Source organism: Carassius carassius, chromosome 10 (assembly GCF_963082965.1).
Source record: "Carassius carassius chromosome 10, fCarCar2.1, whole genome shotgun sequence".
In the NCBI taxonomy this organism is placed as follows: domain Eukaryota; kingdom Metazoa; phylum Chordata; class Actinopteri; order Cypriniformes; family Cyprinidae; genus Carassius; species Carassius carassius.
This window is the reverse complement of record NC_081764.1, coordinates 30,725,103-30,740,194: the sequence shown is the minus strand read 5'-3', so window position 1 is coordinate 30,740,194 and position 15,092 is coordinate 30,725,103. Positions and strand designations below refer to the sequence as shown.

At 41.0% G+C, this 15,092-nt stretch overlaps 2 protein-coding genes across 2 annotated transcripts; both read right to left on the bottom strand.

The window, feature by feature from the left end:
* Positions 1-1,186: 1,186 nt before the first annotated feature.
* Positions 1,187-4,958, bottom strand: LOC132152163 (tubulin alpha chain). Its single transcript, XM_059560923.1, has 4 exons — positions 4,803-4,958; positions 2,742-2,964; positions 2,486-2,634; positions 1,187-2,305 (listed from the first exon to the last, which is right to left on the bottom strand). The coding sequence occupies exons 1-4, from the start codon at positions 4,803-4,805 to the stop codon at positions 1,328-1,330; spliced, it is 1,353 nt and encodes a 450-aa protein (XP_059416906.1). The 5' UTR covers positions 4,806-4,958; the 3' UTR covers positions 1,187-1,327.
* Positions 4,959-7,446: 2,488 nt separating this feature from the next.
* Positions 7,447-9,576, bottom strand: LOC132152162 (tubulin alpha-1A chain-like). The gene is made up of 4 exons (XM_059560922.1): positions 9,433-9,576; positions 8,948-9,170; positions 8,584-8,732; positions 7,447-8,465 (listed from the first exon to the last, which is right to left on the bottom strand). Exons 1-4 carry the CDS (start codon positions 9,433-9,435, stop codon positions 7,485-7,487), a joined length of 1,356 nt encoding a protein of 451 aa, XP_059416905.1. The 5' UTR covers positions 9,436-9,576; the 3' UTR covers positions 7,447-7,484.
* Between the last annotated feature and the right edge of the window lie 5,516 nt (positions 9,577-15,092).

The window sequence follows — 15,092 nt, the reverse complement described above, 5'->3', positions numbered from 1 at the left end:
CAGAGCAGAGGCCCACTTTGTACCAAACACCACATTTGCACTCCATCCCCATGTCAAAAAGGCACAGGAAGAAAACAGGCTTACAAAAAGGGATATTTGTCTGCTAATTCTGCAAATTAGAATTCATATATTGTATAAACATTGCTTGTTCTGGTAGAACAGTTGTATATTTAGCTGTGTGTGTGTGTGGCCACTGTGACTCACTGGAGGATGAGATGTTTGGGTGTGTTTGTTCCCTATAGAGATCCGGCTCTGCTGTTTCACACGCAAGACAAACACATAACCCTATTCATCACGAGTGCATGTTTAATCTGTAAACTATATCCAAAGCAGGAGACTGGATAAGAAGATTAGCCTGTGTCGAAAATATGATGTAGTTTGGTTCCATGGCTTATAATATAGAGCAGTATGAGTCAAATGCTTGGACATGTTTGACATTGTAGTTTTCTCATGATCTTTATGATTGCCAAGGATTTGGTTTAAATGCTTCAAATTAGTTTTGCAGATAAATATAATCGTGGGAGGCTTTTGAAATACTGTAGTAAAAGTTTGCCAGTGCACACCACAAAAAAAAAAAAAATTGGTTGTGAGAGTTTGTGCAGAGAAGAAAATTTGGGAGACGTGTCTTTAAGGTGCTTCAAATATGAGGTTTCGTTGAATATTTTAGTCACTTTATAAAAGCCAAAAGGTCAAGCATTTCAGAAAAAAAAGGATAATTACCAAGTACTACTTTTTTTTTTTTTTTTAAAGTTGACAACTTCACAATTCAAAAAAATTTTTTTAGAAAAAGGAAAGTTTTAAAAAGTTTCCAAGACATAAACTGATGAGCAAGATATTAGGTTTCTTAAAAGTAAAATACCTGTATTATAAGCTTTTTCTGTCGTTTCCAAAATAGGTTTAAAATCCTTCACAGTATGGTGCGTGTCAATTTATCAGCATTTTAAAAGCACAAACAATACTGCTCTATTTTTGCATGCCTGTGAAAACCCTTTTTCTCTTACACTAGTGAACACAACATGGTTTCTAACATGGACACAATAATACAGGTCAGCTACTTTAAGCTGTGAGACTTTGGCAAGACTCAGTGTCTAATCCAGCCTGATTTCCAGTTTTGCTCCTTTGACACAAAATCATACAAACATATTCTAAAACTTATAGAGAGAAAAATAAAGACAATGGTAGCGGATTATTTTTGCATTTTTATTTGCCCCCATAAAAGGAACATTTTTATTTCATGGAATGTGGTTTCATAACAGAACATTTAACATATTTTAGGTCAGGCATGAGTTGCCTTGCTTAGTTGTGCAAGGGTCAGCAAGCCATCAACTTAATACTCCTCTCCTTCTTCATCCTCTTCTCCAACGCTGTCTGTTCCCACCTCTTCGTAATCCTTCTCCAGAGCAGCCATGTCTTCTCTGGCCTCTGAGAACTCGCCCTCCTCCATTCCTTCACCCACATACCAATGAACAAAAGCTCTCTTGGCGTACATCAGGTCGAACTTGTGATCCAGACGAGCCCAGGCTTCAGCGATGGCTGTGGTGTTGCTCAGCATACATACAGCTCGCTGCACCTTAGCCAGGTCTCCTCCAGGAACCACGGTCGGTGGCTGGTAGTTGATGCCAACCTTGAATCCAGTGGGACACCAGTCCACAAACTGGATGCTACGCTTGGTCTTGATGGTGGCGATGGCAGAGTTGACGTCTTTGGGAACCACATCTCCACGGTAAAGCAGACAACAAGCCATGTACTTGCCGTGACGAGGGTCACATTTCACCATCTGATTGGCTGGCTCGAAGCAAGCGTTGGTGATGTCAGCAACAGAAAGCTGCTCATGGTAGGCTTTCTCTGCAGAGATTACTGGGGCGTAGGTGGCCAGAGGGAAGTGGATACGTGGATAGGGGACCAAGTTGGTTTGGAACTCAGTCAGATCTACATTCAGGGCTCCATCGAAGCGCAGGGATGCTGTGATGGAGGAAACGATCTGCCCGATCAGCCTGTTGAGGTTTGTGTAGGTGGGACGCTCAATATCGAGGTTTCTACGGCAGATATCGTAGATGGCCTCATTGTCTACCATGAAGGCACAATCGGAGTGCTCGAGAGTGGTGTGGGTGGTAAGAATGGAGTTGTAGGGCTCCACCACTGCAGTGGACACTTGAGGAGCTGGATAGACCGCAAACTCAAGTTTTGACTTCTTTCCATAGTCAACAGAGAGCCGTTCCATTAGAAGAGAGGTGAATCCAGAGCCAGTGCCACCACCAAAACTGTGGAAGATCAGGAACCCCTGGAGCCCAGTGCACTGATCAGCCTGCAAGCAAAAGATAACATTAAGATGGGAGATATATAATGACAACATAGTAATTATAACTAAATTAGCTATTTGATTGTCTAGTGAGTAGCAGTTTTAAGGCAAACTTGTATGTTCTGTGATCTTCCTAACTAATATCTAGTTTCTAGGTAAGATGGTGGCAGCATGTGCATCTTTTACCAGTTTGCGAGTCCTGTCCAGCACCAGGTCAATGATCTCCTTGCCAATGGTGTAGTGCCCACGGGCGTAGTTGTTGGCAGCATCTTCCTTGCCAGTGATCAACTGCTCAGGGTGGAACAGCTGGCGGTAGGTACCTGTGCGCACCTCATCTGGAAAAGAGAGGAACTTCTTTTAACTACAAGTTAAAACAACTTAAGTTGCTCCAAAGCTCAATTTAACAGCTGGGGACAGAAACAAATTTATAAAAAATTATTACCAATGACAGTGGGCTCCAGATCGACAAAGACTGCTCTAGGAACATGTTTTCCAGCTCCAGTCTCACTGAAGAAGGTGTTGAAGGAGTCATCTCCACCTCCAATGGTTTTGTCACTGGGCATCTGACCATCTGGCTGGATCCCATGCTCCAGGCAATACAGCTCCCAGCATGCATTGCCCATCTGGGCTCCGGCTTGGCCGACGTGCATGGAAATACATTCACGCTATAGCAAGGAAAAAAAAAAAAGAAAAAAAAATTAAGGTTAGGTTAACATCAAACTTGGAAAATGGAAGAAAATTTGTGTGCTCATGTAAAGAAATGTTATTCAATCTATTAAAATCTATAAAAAATAGAAACATTACTGTACAAATTTTTGTTCAACCCAGAAAACGACGTGACTTCAGCTATCTATACAAACACATTACGCCCATACAGGAAACAAAGCAGAACGGGAGGGCAGGATGTTTACTCTTTTAATATGGAAAGCTGGTGCCTCTGAATGCAGTGACGTGACGATATAGATTTTTTCACTGCATCATTACACATTCCTTAACATTACAGACAAGGTATGTGACCGGTATGGACTTTCCTTCAACTCAAAATATGTCATATGTCAGAAACCTGCTCAGTGCCCAGTAACAGAGAGTAATGCCTAAGATGACCGGTTTCTGAAGATCAGTTTCTCTGAATGTGGATCAATACCCATTACCAGCTCCCAACCAGCCACACTGCAGCTGTTCCAGTCATTTTTATCTGCACGAACGTATTCAGGCTTGAATGCTGACTTGGCCCAACGTTTAGGAAGAGTAAAATACACCCATTTTGCTCCCTTATTCTCATTTTTAGAAAGTGAAGTACTCATTCTGATATATGAAGCATAGAACTCGTAACTAATTACCAGGGCTGCACATCTGGTACTCACAATGCACGTAGTGGGACTCATTAAATATAAATATTTAAAAAAATTATTAATAGTGATAACAGTATAACTGCATTTATTCATTTTGTATTTTAATAAAATAAGCAATGTGATAATACGATTGTTAAAAAATTAAATAGAGTATAAAATTAAAAAGGCACTTTATAATACAATGTGATCAATTTATTTACTTTTTTATTATTTTCATCATTTTCAGATCTAAAATCAGCAAGCTTTTATTTTGGCGGGATGCCGAGATGCGAGTGTTTTCTCTGCCGGGTTTAGCTCCGTCGAGTGTAGCGGTGAATGAAACAGCAGTTTTGCATTTTTTCTTCAACCGGCAGCGCATAGCTTTGATTGATTGTGACTTGTAAAGTTTTAGTTCGTCGATCTTAAACAGTAAATGTGCATTATCAGCGGTCAACAATGTCCGTATACAAATTAGCGGTCTGAACACATCCCATTGTTATATTTTGGTCGCGCATGCGCACCAGTTTTGCGCACCCCTGCTTATAGCTGTAGAGAGCCAAAGGGCAGGGCTGGTCCCTTCCCCCACCCACCGGTACCACCTAGTTTTCGATATTTTTTTATCAGAGGAACAAAAAAAGGCGCGATGTCTGTCGCGAAATGACAAAAGACTTTTATGTGCGTCTTTGAAATTCTGACGTGTCTGCTCCTCCGCCCGTCGCGAATCTAGCAAAAAAACATAACTTTAGATTAATAACTTTAATACTATTCATGAATAACTAATACATGTACCTTAGTACGACGTTTATCAATTTTCTACATGAATCAGCACGGCTTTGCCGTTTTCTCTTTGTTCGGCGTGTCGTTCGAAAGTGCGCCACATCCCAAGGCTCCTGCGCGTGCGTGCGTTCGCGCGCTTTTGTCTCGCGCCCGCCCAAAATGCGTTAACGTAAAATGCTTTTAAACATCACTAAACTCTAAGATTAAACGAACGAACATAGCTTCTGTCTTATATTTTATGACAGGGCGGTTAATCAGATTTAATAAAAGATAATAATAATTAAAGTCATTTCCACTAAACAAGAAACATCTCAGGCTGTAAAATAACGTTTGACATACAAAGAAACAGTCGATTAGTGCTATTTACTGAAAATCGACGTGAAAATAAGACTCACCATTTTAACGGATTTTCCTTCAGACCGAGGTTAAGGGTTCGGAGAACGAAGGCGGAATTGCGGCGGAAGGGACCAGGCTAAAGAATATATAGCGGCGCGCGACCGGACGCAGGAGAGGCGGGGCTCTGGCGGGAGCGACAGTTAGCGAGCCGCCAAATAAAAACCACTGAAGAAGAAGACGACTGCCTGCTCATGTTGGAGCGGAAGGAAGTGAGGAGCTAGACAAGATAGTGAAACACACAAATACTGGCATGCATACATATACACTTGAGTAAATCAGAAATTAAAGGTTTCATTAAAGTAGCTGTCCGAAAGACATGGCAAAAGAGATGCGATAAAGGTAACATAAGGCTATATTTGTATAATATATATAAACAAGTAAGAACTGCTTCATAGAAGGGATGATAGAGTTATATCTCGACTGAGAATTGGACACTCTTTAATAAATCACTCCAGATTATAGGAAAACATGAATCTGGTCTGTTTAATCATTGTGGACTTCCAGAAACTGTAGGTCATATGAAAGGGAAAGAATACAGTTAAAAGAGGAATAAAAATACGCTGGCATTAATTATATGACGACATTACAGAGTCTGTTAAACAGTTCTCATTAAAGTTATAAAGCTCTTATTAATTTTATGAAAAGAACAAATGTATATCATAAAATATAGGCAGAGGTTTTATATATATACATATATAGAGAGAGAGAGAGAGAAAGAGAGATTTTTTTTTAATTATCATTTCCCTTGACATCATTGCCTCACACTCCATCCCAGTTGATGGCGGAATATGCACCAAGAGATGGCGCCAACGCCGTAAAACATCAAAAAAAGAAGAAGAAAAAACGTATTAGCTAAATATATTTTAAATAATTGTATTATTATTATTAAGTCTTTGATATAATTGTTATTGTATTTGATTCTTATTTAGGTTATGTTGTTATATCTTGATAGTTTTTTTTTTACTTATTCTAAATCCCTCTTAACAGATTGTTGATCATTGCATATATATATAATTGCTGGGAATAGCCTAAAAAGGGAGAGGATATGGATGGAATATAAATCAGTTAGCAGAGAAATATCACATAACTAAAATAGAATGTAGTGTGTCACCTGTATGGGTTGCTGATGTTAAAATTGATTTAGAGATATTGGATAAGAAAAGAGAATGGGAGGAAATGGGTGGTATTAAATATAATGCAGATAAGTACAGAAAAGATTTTATGCAAGTATTCACATTTATATTGATGGATCTTAAGACCCCAAAACAGGGTTTACAGGAGTATGAATATATACTCCAGATTTTAAAATATCTATAACTAAAAGATTAGCATCTAAATTGTCCATATATGTTGTTGAAATTGTTGCTGTCATAATAGGACTAACAAGAGCAAGTAAGACCAGACAGAGTAGTGCTCTGGCTGTGCTTCTGTTTTAACATCATTGATTACTCGGGATGATTACTTCTAGAGAAATCTATTCCAAATCTGCTCTGCAGGAAGCCTCAGCAGATGCTCTCTAAACTGGAAGACAATTTTGTACAATATGTTCACATCAAGCACACTGAATGCAATGATGCTCTCTCACTCTTTCCCCACACAGGGTGGCTTAGATAAGTCTAAATGTTTAGAGAAGGGATCAGAGAAGAATGTCTGAAATGCCTGGTATAGCTGGGTGGTGTTTAAGTGGAGGGCAGTGCATTTGTGTCAGCATGAGAGGAAAGAAGCTATGAAAGTGTCAAATTAAAATTGTGTGATATGTATTATGCTTCCAAATGTGAGAGACCATAAAAAGTCATCTGGTCTTATGGGAAAATGTCTATTGTCCTCCTGCGTCAGACGGGTGGGGGCAGATTTGTTTAAAAAAGTTGAATGAAAGGAGCTGTAATGAACTGTAAACTGCTTGCTTTGAATCCAAATAGATTCTCTTCAGTGTAAATTAGAGCATTGTTTGTGGAATTTACCTTTGTGGAGCTACTTGCAATCTCACCTCGCATTAAAAAAAAACCTTCTTAAAAAGAATTCAGTGTTACAATTATTTCAAATATGTACAAATAAAATTAAATATTAGACAGAAAGTCTTAAGTCCATTTTTACCAATTAATTTTCTTATTATTATACACTCTAAAACTTATATGATCAGGAAATAATTATGTTTTTACATTAACTTATCAAAATAAATTGAGCTATTTCTTGATTTTTAAAAAAATTTAATTTATGTTAAAATCACTTGTACAACCAAGTTGATTATACTTAAATTTAAGGTAGCAAATGACGTGAACTTTTTATGTTGAAATAGGTGGAAGTTTTTACAGCTTAGTTTTGGAAAGGCATTTGAGTTTTGTCTAAAAATTTTGTTAAAGTGTCATTTATCTCAACAACTGATATGTTTCACATTTCACTAGAATTTGGTATAACATGATTTTAAACTTCAAGTCTGTGCAAGGACATCTCAGGCATGCTGAAACAGACTTGACTGACTCATGATCTAAAGGCATACAAATTGTGATAGAATATAAAAATTTGTTGATTGCTTCCATGGCACCCTTTCAGTGTGTTCTCAATTTGCATTCTTTCAGTCTTTAGGCAATAGAATTACAAAGACAATACACACACAGTCTATAGGTGGCACAGTACTGCACAAATGTTTTATTCTTACCCCAAGAAAACAAAAGCGGTCAGCACTAATACTCCTCTCCTTCTTCTTCTCCTTCTTCTCCAACGCTGTCTGTTCCCACCTCTTCGTAATCCTTCTCCAGAGCAGCCATGTCTTCTCTTGCCTCTGAGAACTCGCCCTCCTCCATTCCTTCACCCACATACCAATGAACAAAAGCTCTCTTGGCGTACATCAGGTCAAACTTGTGATCCAGACGAGCCCAGGCTTCAGCGATGGCTGTGGTGTTGCTCAGCATACATACAGCTCGCTGCACCTTAGCCAGGTCTCCTCCAGGAACCACGGTCGGTGGCTGGTAGTTGATGCCAACCTTGAATCCAGTGGGACACCAGTCCACAAACTGGATGCTACGCTTGGTCTTGATGGTGGCGATGGCAGAGTTGACGTCTTTGGGAACCACATCTCCACGGTAAAGCAGACAACAAGCCATGTACTTGCCGTGACGAGGGTCACATTTCACCATCTGATTGGCTGGCTCGAAGCAAGCGTTGGTGATTTCAGCAACAGAAAGCAGCTCATGGTAGGCTTTCTCTGCAGAGATTACTGGGGCGTAGGTGGCCAGAGGGAAGTGGATACGTGGATAGGGGACCAAGTTGGTTTGGAACTCAGTCAGATCTACATTCAGGGCTCCATCGAAGCGCAGGGATGCTGTGATGGAGGAAACGATCTGCCCGATCAGCCTGTTGAGGTTTGTGTAGGTAGGACGCTCGATATCGAGGTTTCTACGGCAGATATCGTAGATGGCCTCATTGTCTACCATGAAGGCACAATCGGAGTGCTCGAGAGTGGTGTGGGTGGTAAGAATGGCGTTGTAGGGCTCCACCACAGCAGTGGACACTTGAGGAGCTGGATAAATGGCAAATTCCAGTTTTGACTTCTTTCCGTAATCAACAGAGAGCCGTTCCATTAGAAGAGAGGTGAATCCAGAGCCGGTGCCACCACCAAAACTGTGGAAGATCAGGAAGCCCTGGAGCCCAGTGCACTGATCAGCCTGCAGGATTAAAGGAGTTATTTCTACAATCACTGGCCAGGATTTGTCAGTTGTTCTTCTGTTGATCCTAATGCAACACTGAAGATAAAGCCAACTTTTGATACCAAGATTGTCTTACCAGTTTGCGAGTCCTGTCCAGCACCAGGTCAATGATCTCCTTGCCAATGGTGTAGTGCCCACGAGCATAATTATTGGCAGCATCTTCTTTACCTGTGATCAGTTGTTCAGGGTGGAACAGCTGGCGGTAGGTACCTGTGCGCACCTCATCTGGAAAATCAGTCCATGTACTTTATTTTTTATTAATTATATTTTTGTATTTTATATAAGTCATTTATTTGCATCATATTTTCACCAGATTAATCTTGATACGATGCGCAACAAGTACAAGTTAGTAATCTTCTTAATTCGAGAAAAAAACTAAGACACTTTACAGTCTTCTTCACTATAGAATTGAATTATACAAAGAGAATCAGTTTAATTACCAATGACAGTGGGCTCCAGATCGACAAAGACTGCTCTAGGAACATGTTTTCCAGCCCCAGTCTCACTGAAGAAGGTGTTAGAGGAGTCGTCGCCCCCGCCAATCGTTTTATCACTTGGCATCTGACCATCTGGCTGGATCCCGTGCTCCAGGCAATACAGCTCCCAGCATGCATTGCCCATTTGCACACCTGCCTGGCCAACATGGACTGAAATGCACTCACGCTAGGGTACAATGAGAGGCATATTTAAAATTGTAGAAGTCAAAGCCATTTAAATTCCACTTAGGAAAAATAGCTTTCTCTTTACATTTTTTATAAACTCTAAAACTTACAATCATTATCAAGACAATCAAAATCTTTAAAATAAAAAAAACTAATTATTGACAAATATATTCATTAAGACTAAGACTGTTCTACAAAAGTCAAAATATCGTTAAGTATTATAAATAATGCATCAGACAAATAAATAATTTGAAACATCCTACCATTGTAGAACTTTCCTCTGGCCGACGTTAAGAGTTCAGTTGAGAAATGTTGTGAATGCTCTCTGTTACAATATCATCACTATTTAAAGAGCAAGCTGATGCCATGGCAACATGGTTTGTTGTTGGCAACTTAAAGGGATAGGTACAATTACGTGTATGTCAATCATAGATGACCGCAGTACACTGAACAAACAGGCTTAGTCACATCCCAGTGTTTCTTGTTTCCTGCAAAAGACACACTCTAACAGGTCAAACTCGTCCACTCACCCACAGCCATTAATATTTAACCCTGCACTGGTGGATCACATCTTCGGTGGGGTTCATAACTCCAGTGAAAGAACAATCTAATGTGAACTTAATCTTCGTTCCAACATCGATTAACAATATTGTCATTATAGTTATAGTGTGCATGGACTATTCTCTTGGAATTAGAGCTTTTTTAAGGCATTGTGGTTGTATTTGTCATTTTTTTAAATATGACATGTAAACTGGTATGTGGTATGGGCATTAATGTCATGCATCTTGTTGTGGAGATTAATATGATTATATAAATCAGACTTATGGTTTTCATTCTCTAAATGTTTTCAATCATTTTGTCTTCTCCATGTGTTTTAGCATTGTTAACAGCCAAATCTACTTTTCTCTTCATTTCTGTTTCTACATAAGTAGTGCAAACTGACCATGACACCCACCCGAAGCACTTATTATGTCATATCTGAATACTAATTAAGTCTGTAAACTATTGTTAACCATCTGGGTGGCCAGGGAGCCCAGGAACAAACATTTCTCGTGTGTTCCCATGACAATAAATGCACAACAAGTCAGATAGGGGAAGCTGGAGCTTTGTTTCAATTGTTAATAGCTGTTATATCCTGTTTTATATATTCTGAAACTCACTGGCTTATATTTCTGTTGTGCACGGAATAAGATGGTCATCAAAGTGCTGTCAGTTTAGTGTTATTTTGGTTCGTAATATCACATTAAAAGTAGTAGGAAATGAATGAGAGGAAGCTATACACAAGTTCAGTATGATTTTATTTTAATATGTTTCTTGACAGGGTGTTTCTGTTAAGACACAACACCCTAAGCTACCAAAATGCTTCAGGACATTTTCCATTTAGGATGAAATGTATACATAGTTAATGAGATACAGCTCAGTTTTCCACAGGCTAGTTTTGAATATCAGAACCTTTTTAATTCAGATATTTGGAGTAACTTTCAACATTCACACATTTTTGTTAGAAGGAACCGTGAAAAGACTAGACCTCTTGCAGCTTTCTGTTTGTTCAAAAGCCTGATAAATATTTTAATATTCAAATATTTTAATATTCAAAACTGATTTGAAGAGCTTACTAGGTAAGAGAATTACAGCTGAGCTCTGATATGTAAACAGGTCAGAGAGAGCTATATAAACTAGATTTACACAGTATACAGACTTACAATGTCAGAGTCAAAAATACTTAAGAATAACAGGTCACAAATTAGCAGCTACTTGGAAGAGTCTACGCTGTTTTGGCAAAAGCAGGATCCCTGTTTATTTGATATCTGATCATGTAATTAGGCATTAAAACAGAGGGCCAATTTAGTTGCAACACATTTGCAACTTTTCAACCAGTCAATTTTATCCAGACGCTAAATGTGCTGAAATACTGAATGTAAGTCATTTAACAATACAGTATCATTTCTTACCTGATGAAATTAACATTTGAAAAAGACTTACAAGAGATGTTAGTGTACATATTTCTATCGAGCATGGCAGTGGTAATTAATCAAATGACAAGTTTTATTAAGTCCACAGTGGTGGAGTAATACTGTACAATCTCAGTAAGGTGTGTGAATAAACCCAGCTCAATTCTGTCACGGTTCATGAATTCACTGTTTTCTTCGTGTCCCGTGTATTTGTTGTTCTGTGTGTGAGTGGACGTGACCGCTCGTTACTGCTGATCAGCACGCCAGCTGATCTCATTCACCGCACCAGCTGCTGCCTATTCACTCACCTATAAAAACTCATCGCACTCTCATCTCTTTGTCAGATCCTTGTTTTGGTGTCATCGTGTGCCAGCTCTCTTGGCGGATCCTCTTCACCTCTGGAGGAATTCATCAAGTCCAGTATTTCACGGATGGATGCCCAAGAGAGGAACATGACGGATTCGGGTCGGGCCATTCAAGCTCTTGTGGCGCAGGTGTCCGAGCTCATTCAACAATTACAACATCTACGAGCTCCCACTGCGCCACCCACACCGGCCGCTTCCCCCGTACCACCACAGAGCGTCTCCCAGTCAGAGCCCCGCCTACCGGTTCCCGAGTTATACAACGGTGAGCCCAACTATTGCAGAGCATTCCTAACACGCTGTTCTATGCATTTTTCTCTGCAGCCCAGGACCTTTGCCACCGAACAGAGCAAGGTGGCATTTGTGCTCATGCTACTGACTGGGAGGGCAGCACTATGGGGAACGGCGGTGTGGGAGAACCAAGATCCATGCTGTGCCTCATTCCAGACACTCGCTGCAGAAACGAGGAGGGTATTCGACCGTGCGGGAAAAGAAGCGGCGCGGATCCTCGCAGACCTCAGGCAAGAAGGAAGATCTGTATCTGATTACGCTATCGAGTTCCGGACTTTGGCGGCAGAGTGTCAGTGGAACGAGGAGGCGCAGTGGGATATGTTCCTGCATGGCCTGGCTGACCGCGTCCAGAGAGATATCTATGCTCTGGACTTACCCACCACGCTCAATGGGTTGATTGAACTGGCGCTTCGTGTGGATTCCCGACTCTCCCGAGTCGAACGTTTGAGGTGTCCCGCTCGGGTCTCTGGAGCGGCTGAGACCACGCGATCCAGCAGTGGGGACACGGTCAGCCCTGTCTACGATCACAAGCCCATGCAGGTCGGGCGAGCTCGGCTTTCCCGGGAGGAGAAGGAGAGGCGGAGGTCCCAGGGCCTTTGCCTTTACTGTGGGACTGCGGGACACTTTGCTTACAACTGCCCGGTAAAAGGGCAAGCCCGGCAGTAAATCTGAGGCTACTGTTGGGTGGGATCTCTGCTGAGAAGACCTCATCAACATCTACGCTCCTTCTGGTAAGACTAAGATGGTCAGCCAACACTCACGACTGTCGGGCAATTTTGGACTCCAGGGCAGACGGTAACTTCATAGACTACACATTTGCACGCAAGACTCAAGTTCCCCTGTTACCTCTCACCCGCTCCATTGCAGTTCACGCTCTTAACGGCCAAGCTCTTCCTACCATTTCATTCACCACTGGACCCATTACACTCATTGTATCTGGCAACCACACGGAAACTACTTCCTTCTACATTCTGGACTCCCCCCTTTGCACCCATTGACACCCCTGGCTCATTAAACACAACCCCAAGATTGACTGGCAGCAAGGATCACTAGTGGAATGGAGCAGTAAATGTCATGAGTCCTGTCTTGTGTCTGCCTGTTCGTCTGTTTCGGTTTCTGTGTTTCAGGAGGAAGCAGTGGATTTGTCAAACGTGCCCACGGAGTATCAGGACCTGAAGGAGGTGCTCAGTAAGTCTCGAGCTGCTTCTCTCCCTCCACATCGTCCCTATGACTGTGCCATAGAGTTACTGCCAGGTACGTCTCCGCCTAAGGGCAAGTTATATTCACTTTCTGTTCCAGAAAGAGAGGCTATGGAGAAATATATTTCTGATTCTCTAGTAGCGGGGTTCATCCGTCCTTCCTCTTCTCCAGCGGGGGCGGGGTTCTTTTTTGTGGGGAAGAAGGACGGATCCCTGCGACCTTGTATTGACTACCGGGGATTGAACAGCATCACGGTAAGGAATACTTATCCTTTAACGCTGATGTCTTCAGCCTTCGAGAGGTTGCAGGGAGCATCAATTTTCACTAAATTGGATTTTCGTAATGCTTATCATTTGGTCTGCATCAGGAAGGGGGATGAATGGAAGACTGCTTTTAACACCCCCAGGGAGCACTTTGAATACTTGGTCATGCCCTTTGGCTTATCCAACTCCCCAGCAGTCTTCCAGGCACTCGTCAATGACGTGCTGCGAGATATGGTCGATCAGTTCATATATGTCTACCTGGATGACATATAGATTTTTTCTTCTTCTCTCCAGCAGGAGGGGACGCGGATTCCAGTACTTGGTGGACTGGGAAGGTTACAGTCCGGAGGAGAGAATTTGGGTCCCTGCTAGAGACATCCTGGATCACTCCCTTATTGATGATTACAATCGACAGGTAAGGGACGCCAGGAGGCGTTCTTAGGAGGGGGTACTGTCACGGTTCATGAATTCACTGTTTTCTTCGTGTCCCGTGTATTTGTTGTTCTGTGTGTGAGTGGACGTGACCGCTTGTTACTGCTGATCAGCACGCCAGCTGATCTCATTCACCGCACCAGCTGTTGCCTATTCACTCACCTATAAAAACTCATCGCACTCATCTCTTTGTCAGATCGTTGTTTTGGTGTCCTCAGTGTGTGTCATCGTGTGCCGTCTCCAGTCCTGTTCCTGATCCTAGTTTCCTGTTCGGTGTCTTCGTGGTGTTAGTTTCATCTGAATGTTCACCGTCACTGGATTCACCGTCACCTGTCTTCACCAGCACGCTGACCATCTAGTCCCTGCGCCACCAGCCCACCCGAGTTCCGGTACTTCTTTGCATTTCTTGACTTTCAATAAATAATTATCACTTGCATCATTGCTTCCGCTTCTTATATCATGACAAATTCATTCAATGTTTCCACCTTAATGTTGCTTGTCATCACAGTATCAGTGCATCACAGACTACATTTTCCCAGATCAATATGAAAATTAAAATCTGTATTTTTGAAATGATTTTCTATTTTATTTTCATGATTTGTCTGATACTCTCCAGGTCTTTAAAGAATAAATCCTTTGTGCACCCGTCTAAAAGAAACAATAAAACATTCATGCAACATGACAAATGATTAAACTCTTTGATTTTAAAATACATTGCAAAAAGTGTTTCAAACTGATGTTCATATATTAGCCTACAACACAGTGGTTTGTCCCTTTGCATAATTTTCATAATCTTTGGTGGCATATACCTGAAGATCTCAATAACAATACAAGGAAAACATAAATATGAAGTTTTTGATCATAAAAGTATTGAGATGAGCCCTTCACATGCAGTGCTAGAAACATCTAGGGAACATGTTAAAATATTGTTGCCATAAAGGGTTTCACAGGAGAATCTAGAGATAATAAAACCAGCAAAATAATAATTTTTAATAACTCTGCCCACAAGATATTTTATCTTTAGAACAAATAGCGTATTACTTCTATTTACACTTCATGTATCACTCGCTGTACTTGTAAACAAGATGCTATTTGTTTCTATTTATACTTGGTGGAAACTGTATGTGGAACAAGCACTGAAGAATTGTGAACAGCAAGCATGCTAAGAATTTTGTATTTCATGATGACTTTAAGCAAAAGAGTTGAAAAATTTCATGCATTTCATATTCAGGGCAAAAAAAAACTAATGCTTTGGTACTAAAGAAACTTCCCAAATTAGCCCAGTGACAAACACCAATCAGATCGGCCCCAGTCTTCATCCCTATTAGGGATTTTTTAACTGTATCTCATGGCCAATGTGTGTGTACAGATAGTGTACAGACAGGATTAAGCACTAGAAGGTGCATTGACAAGCTAGTTTAGC

What these genes read in the sequence shown, in the direction of transcription:
- LOC132152163 (XM_059560923.1), bottom strand. An exon ending in TCTGGAGCCCACTGTCATTG is followed by an intron (nt 2,635 to 2,741) that starts GTAATAATTTTT and finishes TCTCTTTTCCAG; the next exon opens with ATGAGGTGCGCACAGGTACC. An exon ending in TGGACAGGACTCGCAAACTG is followed by an intron (nt 2,306 to 2,485) that starts GTAAAAGATGCA and finishes TTTTGCTTGCAG; the next exon opens with GCTGATCAGTGCACTGGGCT.
- LOC132152162 (XM_059560922.1), bottom strand. An exon ending in TCTGGAGCCCACTGTCATTG is followed by an intron (nt 8,733 to 8,947) that starts GTAATTAAACTG and finishes CTGATTTTCCAG; the next exon opens with ATGAGGTGCGCACAGGTACC. An exon ending in TGGACAGGACTCGCAAACTG is followed by an intron (nt 8,466 to 8,583) that starts GTAAGACAATCT and finishes TTAATCCTGCAG; the next exon opens with GCTGATCAGTGCACTGGGCT.